Here is a 13,932-nt window from a genome sequence, read left to right on the forward strand (position 1 = left end):
TCCCTCGTGTTACAGACGCTTCAGGTTACAGACTCCGCTAATCCAGAAATAGTACCTTGGGTTAAGAACTTTGCTTCAGGATGAGAACAGAAATCGTGCGGTGGCAGCGCAGCAGGCCCCATTAGCTAAAGTGGTACCTCAGGTTAAGAACAGTTTCAGGTTAAGAATGGACCTCCAGAACGAATTAAGTTCTTAACCTGAGGTACCACTGTAGCTCTCTCTTCTGCAAGCTGAGGTCCAACACACACGGCATACAGATTAGCAACAGCAGCAGGAGGAGGAGCAAGAGGACAGCCATTGTGCTTACCTATTTCCTGAGCATCTTGGTTACTTTGCCTGGCTCTCATCTGGAGCTGAAATTTATGCTGCGAAGAGCAAAGCTGCAGCAAGTACTGGCAGGTCTTGCTGGTGTCAGTTTGGAAGGCATGTTTTATACCATCAGATGTGTTCTGCAGAGTTATCTTCCTCTTCTGTAGCAGGAAAAACAGGTAAAAGGCAGACACAGATATATGAGCTACTTTCCAGCTTTGGGGCGATGCAAATCATTATTCAAGAACTGAACTTGCAAGAAGCAAACAATTGACTGGACTGCTGTACCGACACTGTACATTACTACAAAACCTGAGGTGCAGAAAATGCAATTATAGCTCAGCTAGGTATTATGCAAGGGTTATACTCATGTGAAAGTATTCAAAGCGCAGGACAAGCAAGATCAAGATCATGGTGTGGAGGTTTAGCGCTCCTCCAGAGGTCCTTTTTATTGTGCATTCATGATGGTTTGTGCTCGTTATTGTATCAGCGAAGTTATATGCAATTCCACTTTCAGTATCATTTCCACCTGGAAAGGTTTCAGCGTGGACACACTGCTTTTCCCCCCAGCTGGTGAGTGCTGAATTCCTTTCCTATTTCCTACCACTAATGTTCTGGGTTTTGTTCCACTCTCGTTGCGCCACAGGGAATGTGGGCCCCACCAGATGGCAATAATGAGGCAACGCTGGGGAAGTATCTCAGAACAACGAATAAAGCGGAATGGTGTGTGGACGGGCCCAGTATAAATCCACAATTTGTGTGTTGATGACATGTTGCAGAAAGTACCTGTTGCGTAAAACACCAGTTTGGAGGGATTCTTAGTCCTTTCCTCCAATCCTCTATTTCCAAATCTGCTATTTGCTGCAGAAGTGAAGCTTATACTGATGCTAATAACAGGTTTTTTCCCCGGGGGGGGGGGGACTGGAGTGTTCAGGGAAAATACTACTCTCCCCTTCGTGTGACACATTCCTGCTCCTACCCACCCATCTCTGAGGTTAAACTCCAAATGAGTACACAAACTTAACACCACATCTAATTCGGGCCCACAGGTATTGTTTTTCAGTATTCACCACTTGGTGCTCGGAATGAGGAACGGAAGAACTAAAAGGTAACACTAAATTGAGCATCTTTTCATCTCCATGGCTTGAAATAAATGGGATTCGAAAGTGCTGTAATATTAGTTGGATTCTGCTCTTTACACTAGAGAGTCAGAGTCAACCCACAGATTCAGGGCAAAAAGCACACACCACGTGACACAAGCCTCCCAAGACTCCGCCACCTCAGAATACAGAGGGGGGGCCTGTATGCCTGAGAACTCCTGTTAAAAGAAAAAGGGAAAAGCTTCCCTGCATATAGAATGGTAGCTTAGCAGGGAGAGAAAGGTCAGTCTAAATACCTATCATGAAGAATTTTGGCAGTGGCGGAAAGGAAGAAATTATGCATGCAACCCCCATCCCCCCCATTTGCATTCTGAAGTGGTACAGTCTCAGAAGGACTGTACCGTAAGGTTCCTCCTACTCCATTATCGGTCTTCAGTGGATGAGATGCCTCCAACAGCACAGTGACGGATCAGCTAGCAAATATCCTCAACTTCTCTAGCATGATACGGCCTGGCTTGTTGCTCATCTAGCTTTTATTACTAATCTATTTGCCACACACTATGGAGCACATGGTATCTTCCTCTTGTTCCCTTCTGGCATGCTGTCATGTAGACACTGTAGATACCGTATTGGCCTGAATGTAAGCCATACTTTTTCTCCAAATTCCGACAGCGAAAAGTTAAAAGTGCGGCTTATATTTGAGACCTTCCCTTTCCCCCCCAACAGCTCTGGGGAGGGCTGGGAGCAGCAGGGGGGCTGCGCGCCATTGCCCCACACTCCCGGGCTGTTCTCTTGGGGGGGGAGCAAGGCTGCTTTGCCAGTGCCCCCCCCCAGAGCAGCCCAGGGGCGTGTGGCAGCAGTGCGCAGCCGGCTTGCCACTCCCACGCCTCCCTTGAGCCGCCAGAAAGAGGGGGAAGGCCGCCAGCAAAGCAGTGCAACCCGCCCCCCGGAAGCAGCCCAGGTATTGTCTTTATTTCTTTTCCCTCCTTCAATTTTAAAGGTGCAGCTTATTTGTGGGTGCGTCTTATATTCACGACAATACGGTAACTGGAGTTTTGTGGGTGGGTGAGCAGGCATGGAGTTGTCCAGTCTGTGATTGTACTGGTGGTGGTGGTGGTGGTGGGAGGAGGAAATGTTACCAACGTACGCTGAAGGATATTTTTTTTGTTTCTCTCCACGGGAAGCGGAGGACAGGTGTGCGGGCTCCATTGTGGACCTCAAAAATGAGAACTCCTTTGGGGCAAACTCCCAGCAAAATCCCAGTCTGAGATTTTTTCTCTGGCAACACACGGTGGAAATGAACGCCGTATTCTGTCAGCCTTTGGCAAATCTACACAACGAGAAAGGAGGCACAGAAAGAGAGAAATGTTTGTGAGAAAAGTTAATTTGAGGACATTGACGAGTGTAAAAATGATATTGTGGAGTTCAAAAGAAGAAAAATGTGGCCTTACAATCAGATTCACCCTCTGTTTTCATTACTTATTTCCCATAAAAACAAAAGTGAACATACAACACTGTACAGTGGTACCTCAGGTTACATACGCTTCAGGTTACAGACTCCACTAACCCAGAAATAGTACCTCGGGTTAAAAAGTTTGCTTCAGGATGAGAACAGAAATCGTGCGGCAGCAGTGGGAGGCCCCATTAGCTAAAGTGGTGCTTCAGGTTAAGAACAGTTTCAGGTTAAGTACGGACCTCTGGAACGAATTAAGTACTTAACCTGAGGTACCACTGTACATTAATTATGTTCAATAACAAAACTGTATGTATGTGTGTGTGACTTTAGTTCTACACCAATGAATGCATATTGAATCTGCAACAAATCACTTTAAATAGATAAATAAACACATATTTTAAACACATCTTATTTCTTGGCTGTTACTCTGAAAAGTAATTGCTATGGCTACCTCTGGCCAGCTGCAACCTACGTGTAAGACGTCACCAAAAATCAGAAAGGATTTTCCAAAACGTATGATGTGGCTTTCCTATACTTCAGGAGTGTTTAACCTTTTCCAGCCTGAGGGCCACATTGCCTCATGGGCAATCTTCCAGGGGCCACATGCCAGTTGTGGGCAGGACCAGAGGCAAAAGTGGGCGGAGCAACAGTTGTGACCCTTACCCTTGTACAGCAGGCTGCGTTTCTGCTAAACAAAAGCCAGAGGTTTATATGCGCACCTCTTTCCATCCAGGTGCAAAAGGCACTGGCACCACTCAGGGACACATGTTCCAGTCACTCAAAAGCAAATTAAGGAAGGCGAAGAGCAGGACCAGTATAGGGTGTGCTATGGGGAGCATTCAGCACAGGTGGCGCTGTGGGTTAAACCACAGAGCCTAAGACTTGCCGATCAGAAGGTCGGCGGTTCAAATCCCTGCAACGGGGTGAGCTCCCATTGCTCAGTCCCTGCTCCTGCCCACCTAGCAGTTCGAAAGCATGTCAAAGTAGACAAAGTAGATAAATAGGTACCACTCCGGCGGGAAGGTAAATGGCGTTTCTGTCCGCTGCTCTGGTTCGCCAGAAGCGGCTTAGTCATGCTGGCCATATGACTTGGAAGCTGTACACCAGCTCCCTCGGCCAATAAAGCGAGATGAGCGCCGCAACCCCAGAGTCGGTCACGACTGGACCTAATGGTCAGGGGTCCCTTTACCTATGGGAGCATTCTAAGGGCCAGACAGAAAGAGCTGGGGGCCACACTGAGCTCTCAGAGCCTGAGGCTCCCCAACCTCATTACATACTCTTCTTTTCACCACTTGGGTTTCATCTGCTTGGAAACCTCTAATGAAAACAAGTGTGGTGGGCTCCACACTTGACTTCCCGTACTAACCTTCAGAAATTCAAGTTCTGCCTCTTTTTCAGAAGCACCTGCGTAGTTGCTATGCAGTTTTGGCAATTCTTCTTTCACATTAGACAGGTCCAGATTTTCCAGCACTCTAGCTGGTAAATAGTGTTCCGTTCTGAAATAGGATAGGCCATGCACCTACAGAAAAAGAGGGAAAGAAAGAAAAAGCATAAGGGCAAGGTACGGATCCACAGGCACGACCCAACCTGGCTGCAGGCTGGATGATGTGCTACCCTGGTAATGCCAGAATAGCAGAGGTGTGGATGATGAGGAACGCTGTGACACACCTCCCTAGTTGCTAGCAGCGATCCTATGCATAAAAACATTGACCGAGAAGCACAGAATCCAGCTGGGAAGAATGTGGCAAATGTAACCCCCTTGACCCTCATGCATACCTTGACCCTCAGAAGACCCAAGACCAGGTGCAGGAAACGTTGGCCTTCCAAAGGTTGCTGAACTACAACTCCCATCAGCCCCAGCAAGCATGGCAGTTGTAGAGTTCGGCAACCCCTGGAGAGACAAGGGTTCCTTGCCCTTGGCTCAAGACCTATGTGAAGATGACATATTGAAGTTACCTTTAAACCAGGCTTCCTCAAACTCGGCCCTCCAGATGTTTTGAGACTACAGTACCCATCATCCCTGACCACTGGTCCACCTCACTAGGGATCATGGGAGTTGTAGGCCAAAAACACCTGGAGGGCTGAGGTTGAGGAAGCCTGGTTTAAACTGAAAGACAAGATATGCCACTGCAAAGTGAGAGAACTGCTAGTGGGCCACAAGAAATAAGAATGCCAAATAACTGGATGCTCCTAAATAGAAGAGATTGACCACTGTACTTCCTCTAGCAGCAGAATCGTCCAACCCAGCTGTGCCTGAGCATCAGAGGTGATGGACTTGTTCAATCCTGGTTTTGGAGATACAGCATAATCGACCACCCTCAAATGGCATGTTGTGTTTCCACACGTACACCTGCTCTGGGCTTGCCTCCCAACCATCCTGTCAGCGACATCTGATTTGCAAAATGGTAGTCTTCTAAAAGTCTGGTAGTTGTTTTTTACTTTGACATCTGGTGGGAGGGCAGTCCACAGGGCGGGTGCCACTACCGAGAAGGCCCTCTGCCTGGTACCCTGTAACCTGGCTTCTCGCAGCGAGGGAACCACCAGAAGGCCCTCGGCGCTGGACCTCAGTGTCCGGGTAGAACGATGGGGGTGGAGATGCTCCTTCAGGTATACTGGACCGAGGCCGTTTAGGGCTTTAAAGGTCAGCACCAACACTTTGAATTGTGCTCAGAAAGTCAGGTTGCGTATCTACAGCAGTGACCAGAGGAGGAATGACCGCTGGAAGGAGTGCGGAGAGAAAAAAATGCCATGATGTCTCTGCATCAGCAAAACCGGATGCCTTCGTCTGCCCCAGCTACAACAAAAGAGGTCTCTCCTTTATTGGTTTCTACAGCCACTGTAACTCTCCAACAGTTTGACTTCCACCTGGCTGCAGTCTTCCATTGTCTCCCTAAACAGACGGGATGCCAACCACGGCAGGTCCCTTCTGCATGCTTGACAGGATGGATGCAGCCAGCAGGCTAGCCACCCTTGCAACCAAACCATGGTTCAGCACAGGTGCTAATGCGGACCAGCTCTACTTTCTAGCTGCTAATCCTCAGTTCTATGGCTAACATACGGTTCATTCCCGAAAGCTTGTTTGCGTTCTTCCCCCTGCACTTCAAAACAGCCGAACGAGTAAAAATCTGCCTTTATATAGCCTTCTAGATTCTAAAACAACTGAGATGCATCGATCTACACAGCAGGCTCAAGAGCTGCAAAACAGGGTGTGATTGTTTGCTTGTGATTGGCTGTGGTGATCTTTGTTTTCGTGTGTGGGTGAGGTGGGTGGGTGTTTTGGATCAGGTTAGCCATATTGATTTGTATGCTGTTGGTGGATTATTGTCACTGTCCTGTTGGGCTGTGTATGTGATAAAGGGGAGCCATACCGGGGTGAAGGCGTCTTCTTCTGTTTGTCCCCGTGTCAGTTTCAGTTTATTAGTTAATTTTTCTAGTAGGGCTGTTTCCCATACTATTTGGTACCATTAGTTCATGCTTACTCCTGACAGGTCTTTCCAGTGTCTGGTTATGGTGTTTCTGGCTGCTGAGAGCAGGTGGGTTATGAGTTCTTTGTGGTGTAAATGGGCATTGTTGTCTTGGAAGATGTTTAGTAGGGCCAATTCTGGGGTGATGTCTATTACTTGCTTAGTTATTTTACATATTTCTTGTATGGCTGTTGTCCAGAATAGTTGGATTTTGGGAACAATCACACCCTAGGCCAACCCCAACCTCTCTCACCACCACAAGGGAACAACACAAGCAACGCTGACACCAAACTCTACATACATTAAACATAATAGAAACACCGCCACCCGACCCCACCCCTATCCATCTTCCCTCTCTCCACCCCCCTTTCTTTTTTCTTTTCTTCTCCCCCTAATGCCTCAACAAATGAAACGGATTTGTAAAAATGTTACATGGAAAAAAAAATACGAGGCACTACACTTCTGTAAAACAAGAAAATCCTGAATAAAATAAAAATTAAAAAATAAAATAAAAAAGAGCTGCAAAACAGAACCAGGAGGCTGCTCACAAATGGAAGATGATCCTTACTTCAGCCTGGTAATCTCCATATTCTGCCTGGAGGGCCAACGAAGCCAGCAGCAAGGCTGTCTCCTCATCACAGTGCATCTTCTCCTCCAGGATATCTCTCCTTAACTGCAGGTAATACTGATGGCACGTCAAAGTATGCCTAGTGGAAGAAGAAAAAGGAGAAGGGGCACTTGAGCACAGTCCTTTCTCTAACCCACATTTCAGGACGTAACCTAACGTTACCAGATTTTTTTCAACGAATCCGGGGACACTTTTCAACTTCCTACTAAATAGATGGGATTTTGTCAGGGGACTGATTAGTAAATCCGGGGACTTGTCCCCAGGAAACGGGGATGTCTGGTAACTTTAGCGTAACCAAGTTCATAGAACACAACCAGAGAGATGGGCATGGAAGATGGTTAAGAGATGGGAGAAGCTTCTACCAGTATCACACACTGTTAGAATTTATTTGCATACCCCCTTTCAGCCAAAAAAGGGGTCCCAAGATCGCCAAAAGGAAAAGTGTGTATGGAAGAAGAATGGGGTGGGGTTTTTTTGGTTAGATGTCTGTGCTTGAATTTGTTTTACGTGTGGAGATCAGTGTATGCTGATCAACGCACAGTCTTCTCTGTAAGGCTCCATTCTGATGACATCATCATCATCATCATCATCATCATTATTATTATTATTATTATTATTATTATTATTATTATTATTATGCCGCCTACCTGGGCGGCTCCCAACAAAAAACAGTAAAAGCACAACACAATATCACACACTAAAAACATCCCTGAACTGTACAGTAACAATACTGTATTTATTTATAAGAACACTTTTACACTGCCTTTTGGTTCTAAAGAGGACACCTCACCCAACACCGATGATTAAAAATCTCATTGCAATTCAAACAAGAGTGGCTTTCTAAAAACCAAGATCTGCAACAGGCAGTGTTAAAATGCATTGAACATGGATGGGGCTGCTTTTCCAGTTTGAGGGCTCCATTCCTTTCTAGGTAACCTTCTGGGGGCCGCTTGCCAGAAGCAAGTGTGCATGGAACATCAGTGTTAATCTATGCACACAGCCTCTATCTTCCACCCAGGGAAGCGAGAATTCAAGGCTGCCTGACCCTAGCCTGACAAAAGCACTCAAGGAAGGTAATGAAACAGGGCTGGAGAGCGGTGGCTTGGAGAGAAGAGGGTGTGTTGCTTTGGGAGAGTTCCGAGGGCCAGACAGAAGGGCCTCAAGGGCCACATTCAGCCTCAGTACCTGCGGTGCCCCACCCCCGCACTGAACGTTTGTTGGAATGAAAGCATCTTAACCACCTGCTTAACACATATCAGTCGGGTTACCCAACCAGGGTTCCCATCATCAAAAATGTAGGCTGAACTCACACATAATGCTTCCAAACTTCCAAGCCACAACTTGTGAGGACTGGGAACAAATTTTGTGTTCATGCCATCTCTTTGTGAGCTCACTTTACCACTTCCATGTTTGGGCAAAGCACAGCAGCAAATTATGGCTGGTGCACGGCAGGCATAAGGAACCTCAGGCCTTGGGGGGGTCAAGTGTGGCCCTCCAGGCCTCGCTATACGGCCCTCAAAACTCTCCCCAAGCCACACCCCTAGCACTGAATCCTGAGTATTTTTGCACAGCTGAAATGTGCCCTAGGACTCTGACAACCTCTCTTGCCTATTTTGATGGGAGGATAGAGAAGGGTGTGCAGAAACCAGCCTACTGTAGGAAATTTAAGATCTGAAAACATTCTCAAGATTTAAATCAGTGTTATAATTATTATAATTTGTAGCCAAGCCATTGTACATCAAACATTATTGTTTCTAAGGGAAAGGAACGAAATAGAAGTTGTTCTGCCCGTTTTTGCCCCTGGCCCTGCTCACCAGTGGGAGGCTGAAAAGAGTTTCTCCAGCCTTCATGTTCGACCTCCAAGCCAGAATGGCAAATCAAGATGAAATATACTGGGAGTCGAGAGTGGATTTCATGCTCTTTATTCAGCTCATAGTGGTGAGGAGGAATGGAAGTTCCTCCACAATATCTGCTTTATATACATTATTTACACAATGGGCTGCACGTGATTGGCTAATTCCGAGATTCTCCTGTAGGCCAATCAGGTTGTGGATTCACTTCCACCTGGAGCTGGATTGGGTGGCTCCTGCGGACCAATCATACTGTTGCATTGTTCTAGGACCAATCAGACTGCTGCATTTTGAATCCTATTGTTCTAGGACCAATCAGACTGCTGCATTTTGGATCCTATTAAACTCAGTACGTAACACAAGATCTGGAACCGATTTTCAATTCTTGATTTGGAGGGTGGTTTGGATGTAACAGGAAACCATGGTTTGCCTGGGCAAGGGGTGCAAGGTTTTCAGGGAGAGCAGATGCACTTAGAAGCACATTGGAGAATGCCTGCATAGCAGTGTGGGTCATACTCACTGTATCAAGCTAATATCATCCACAAAGAACTTAATGCGGAAGAACAAAGTGAAGTTGATTGCGTTCTTGTTCTTTTTCTTTGGTTCTTCTTTCCAGCCTTCAGGAGCTATTTTAGTCAGTTTCAACTCGGGGTCAATGAAGAAAAACTCATTGTCTGTCATTAAAAAAAAAAGAGGAAACCCCAAAATAATTAATAAGGAATTATTTTCACTGGCAGTTGTTCCTTTTACAGAACTCGTGTTGGGTTTACTCAATTTACGATTGGTCATTGAGTAAAATATATAAATGAAGCCTGCATTTTACAGGCTTTCTTTGGGCTGTCTTCACCCGCAGCCCATTCAGAATTGAACTCTGCCCTCCCGTCTATCAGCTATCATCACTATCAGCTGATTGACAGGTGGGCGTGGTGTGGGGGAAAAGGCTTCAAGAGGCCAAACTGGATCCTCTGGCAGGCCTAGACTGTCTTTTGGGGGTTGGAGGTTCTCCACCCTTGACCTAGATCATCTGGGAAATTTTTTACTTGTGGCATCACACCTTACAGAAATTCTCCCCCCTGAACCTGTTTGTCTTGGTAACATCAGCACATGGCTTGAGCTGTATCAGAAAAAATTGTGCAGGAGGAAATTAGTCCCTGCCTTTGCACTATGGTCTCAATTGAGATCAGTGGCTGTTACTGGAATCTTTTAGAGTAGAGATTTTCAACCTTTTTGAGTCCATGGCTCCCTTAACCAATTCCACTCTTTCTGAGGCACCCCCCTGGGGCTCAGGAGTCCAATTATGTCACCCCTTGCCTGCAGAGCTGGCAGCCTCTCACCCATTTTCGAACACCCTCCATTGTGGAGTGTTCCCCCAGCCTCCTCTCCCCTCTCCTTGCGAGTCTTCTGGGCAGCAGCTGCTGCTGCAGTCCCTAATCTCTTGAGCTACACAGCCCCCAAAAGAGGTGCCATTCACCTGGAGAGTTTGTAGCCAGGGCTGCTGCAATAAACAGCTGTGCAAGCCTTTGGGAGGCAGAGACGTGAGAGGGCATCAGAGGAGGGAGGGAAGGGAAGAGGGACAGAGGCCAGTGTTGTCCATGGCACCCCTGACCATCATTCAAGGTACCCCAGGGTCCCACAGCACACTGGTTGAAAACCACTGTTTTAGGGGGAGGCTAAGATGCTCTTAGGGGACGCGGGTGGTGCTGCGGGTTAAACCACAGAGCCTAGGGCTTGCCGATCAGAAGGTTGGCGGTTCGAATCGCTCGCGACGGGGTGAGCTCCCGTTGCTCGGTCCCTGCTCCTGCCAACAGAGCAGTTCAAAAGCACCTCAAAGTGCAAGTAGATAAATAGGTACCGCTCTGGCGGGAAGGTAAACGGCGTTTCCGTGCGCTGCTCTGGTTTGCCAAAAGCGGCTTCGTCATGCTGGCCACATGACCCGGAAGCTGTACGCCGGCTCCCTCAACAATAAAGCGAGATGAGCGCCACAACCCCAGAGTCGTCCGCAACTGGACCTAACGGTCAGGGGTCCCTTTACCTTTAAGATGCATAGCTGTCAATGTTTCCCTTTTTAAAAGGGAAATTTCCTTATTCCGAATAGGATTCCTCGCAAGAAAAGGGAAAAGTTGACAGCTATGTTAAGATGCTCTTACTCATGTACTTTATAATGTGTAGTATGGCTCTGAGATGATACGGAAATTCCATTTGTGATTATTGGTCTGTGGTTGCTCACTCGCACATGCAAGTCACCACTTGCTGCTGCTGTCATCAAGTGATGAGTGCACACACGTGTTACATGCCCTCCCCCTTAGTGAAACAATGCCCTTACCTTTTAAAGTGGCTAAGCCAAACAAATGATGCTCCACTAAGCCAATATGGGCCACTACCATATCAAACACGTCTTTGCATACTGTCTTGGTGTCGCAAGTCAGCTCCAGCCTCTGCCCACTTAAAAGCATAACATTTACTTTTCGGCGATTGTCTTCATTCTTCCCTTTCTTGTTCTGTGTTTCATGAAACAAATTGCAAAGGACTGTGTATTCTTGGGTGCCAAAATAGAGGAGGGCATTTTACGGGAGACTAAGTAATTCAACATGTTTTGGTGAATTGGCTTCTGGTTTAAAGGGTTTCTACATATTAGTTAAATAAATAAACAAATATGCCAATATAGTTAAGTGTTATTTTTGTTTTTAACTTACCAAGATTGACTTTGGCAGGTCCAAGGAGGTGAATGGATCAACAGTAGTTTTCACAAACTCAGGACCAAAGAAATTCTACAAAACACAGAATTTATTATTAGTAAATTGTATTTTTTTTAAAATAAAAAAGAGGCATTAACAATGCAAAACTAAAGACTTGGGAGCAGAGATACCAGCAGCTATTTGGAAATATGTGGGGATTGCAAATTTAAGAATAACACTTTATGTATCTGACAAAGCTTTCTGTTTGTCTCCAAGTTGCCACAAATGCTTATGTAGAGAACCGACAGCCTGGCTGAGCTACCTTAACATCCCAGTGGCGTTTCAAGCCAACTACCTTCGAGGAAGCATTTTCACATTGACCTGTCTGCCATGTAAAACCCAGGCAGAGGATTCCATTGGGTTGTCTGCCATGGAAAGCCTGGGCATTGCAGAGGACTCCAAGGCACGATGTAAGGTGTACTGCTCAGTTCACACACAGCACTGCCCAGGCTTTTCGTGCTCACCACCACTCTGTGCGAACCTAGCAGTACATCCTTGGAACACACCCAATGCTCCCCCCTTTATGGTGGAGTATCAGTAGTAAGTTGCTTTACATTGTTTTTAAAGTTGCGTTTTAATGCTCTAACCCGCCCTGGGACCTCAGGGTAAAGGGCAGGCAGTCAATAAATAAGTAAATAATAGGAGCAGGCAAGTTGTATTTCAGGTAAGCTTGTCTGTCATTACAGATCTCCTAATTGTGGAATTACTGGTAAGGTGGTTTTTTTTTGGGGGGGGGGGAATCGAGGCTTGAAAACCATATGCAGTCATGCATCTAATATACCAGGAAGTCATTTAGATTGTGCTCTCAGGATCCTTTGCATTGTCTCACGAGTTGCCTTGGAAGGCACTTGAATCAACAGCCGCAACAGGCGGTAGGCAGCCTGGAGACATTCTAGGAAAACACTGACTAAATGGCTCTCCCCATTTCTCAACACGCCGGTGTCAAAAAACCAGACACGGTAGTCCCAACCCATTTGCTTAATCACCTCCATTGCTGTTGGGACACGCAGGCCTCCCAGTAAGAATCTAAGGAATGCCTGTATGAATGAGATTTTTTTTACAGACAAACTTTAAGAGAACATAAGGTCACCAACCACCAATACATTTTTTTAAAGAAGCGTATGTTCTCTTAAATGTGAAGCACTTATACAAACACATTTAATTCAAAGAATGGAGAGAGTATAAGCATGAGCATTGGAGACATGATTACTGAAAACGGCCATTGAGCTGCTGTCCATGCAAACAAACAATCAATCACTTTGTCGCTCAACCTGAAGTCAAAACAAGTGGTGAAATGGAAGTCTCTGTGGGTGCATTTTGGACAAAGCAGGAGGAGAAATCCTGGTACTCTGTAGCACCTATTATTATTATGAATTATGTTTACATACTGCCCTTCATCATAAGACCTCAGGGCACTGCACAGTATTAAATACAAGATAGAAACAAAATTAAAATTAATTAAAACAAAATCAAAATTTAAATCTAAATTTATTAAAACAAAAATTAAAACAAAACAGTGACTTATGCGTCTGATGTTCCCTCAACAGTACAGATGCCTAAACATTACCCTTAGTTTCCTTTGGGTCATGGCTGTTTCCAATGCAATTTCTCTCAGGGGGTCCCTTGTCATATCAAGCACCGGCGACCTCACCACTTCTCCAGGGTAGAGACTTAGTCGAGACTGACGGAGGGCCATTTTTGCCTGCAGCTGCATCATCTCCTCCTCTTGGCGCTTTAGCATTACTTCTTGGCTCACCAGGTTGCCTTCAAGTGGCGCTTCGTACTGTCTATTGATGAGGAAGAAGAAGTGGGGGAGGAAAGTTGACTGGCCACGAAGAAACGCACTCATCAGGCATGCTAGGAACATAAGAACAGCTTGATCAGGCCAAAGGCTCATTTAGCCCAGCATCCTGCTCTCCCAGTGGCCAACCAGAAGCCCATGGGAAGCCTGTACGTAGGACCTGAAAGCAACAGCACCCTCAGTCTTGTGATTCCTAACAACAGGCGTTCAGAGGCATATCGGCTCCATTACTGGAGGCAGGACACAGCCATGAGGGCTGGTAGCCACTGATAAGTTTTATCCTCCATGAATTTGTCTAATGCTCATTGAAAGCCATCCAAGTTGGTGGCCACCATGACTTTTTGCAGGAGCAAATCCCATAGTTTAATGATGCGCTGTTTGAAGAAATGCTTTACTTTGTTTGCCCTGAATCTTCTAAAATACAGCACCAAAGATGCGTTTTTAAAAATGCACATTTTAGGATAAAATGCTTAGAAATGTGTATGTTTTTAAACACAGAGATAAAATGAATACAGTGGTACCTCTGGTTACATACTTAATTCATTCCGGAGGTCCGATCTCGACCTGAAACTGTTCTTAACCTGAAGCA

General features: G+C 46.1%; 1 protein-coding gene across 6 annotated transcripts in view; it reads right to left on the reverse strand.

The window, feature by feature from the left end:
* PTPN13 (protein tyrosine phosphatase non-receptor type 13) overlaps window positions 1-13,932 on the reverse strand; it is a 161,048-nt gene that overhangs the window by 52,203 nt on the left and 94,913 nt on the right. For all 6 annotated transcript variants that reach the window (XM_081206882.1, XM_081206883.1, XM_081206881.1 and 3 more), the window contains 8 exons: window positions 13,110-13,329; window positions 11,501-11,575; window positions 11,131-11,305; window positions 9,328-9,481; window positions 6,898-7,036; window positions 4,232-4,384; window positions 2,557-2,739; window positions 308-470 (listed from right to left, as the gene is read on the reverse strand). In XM_081206882.1, the coding sequence (XP_081063008.1) occupies window positions 308-470; window positions 2,557-2,739; window positions 4,232-4,384; window positions 6,898-7,036; window positions 9,328-9,481; window positions 11,131-11,305; window positions 11,501-11,575; window positions 13,110-13,329 (1,262 nt within the window). The remainder of the gene's footprint in view (window positions 1-307; window positions 471-2,556; window positions 2,740-4,231; window positions 4,385-6,897; window positions 7,037-9,327; window positions 9,482-11,130; window positions 11,306-11,500; window positions 11,576-13,109; window positions 13,330-13,932) is intronic.

Source organism: Podarcis bocagei (genome assembly GCF_964188305.1).
Source record: "Podarcis bocagei genome assembly, chromosome: 9".
Lineage (NCBI taxonomy): Eukaryota > Metazoa > Chordata > Lepidosauria > Squamata > Lacertidae > Podarcis > Podarcis bocagei.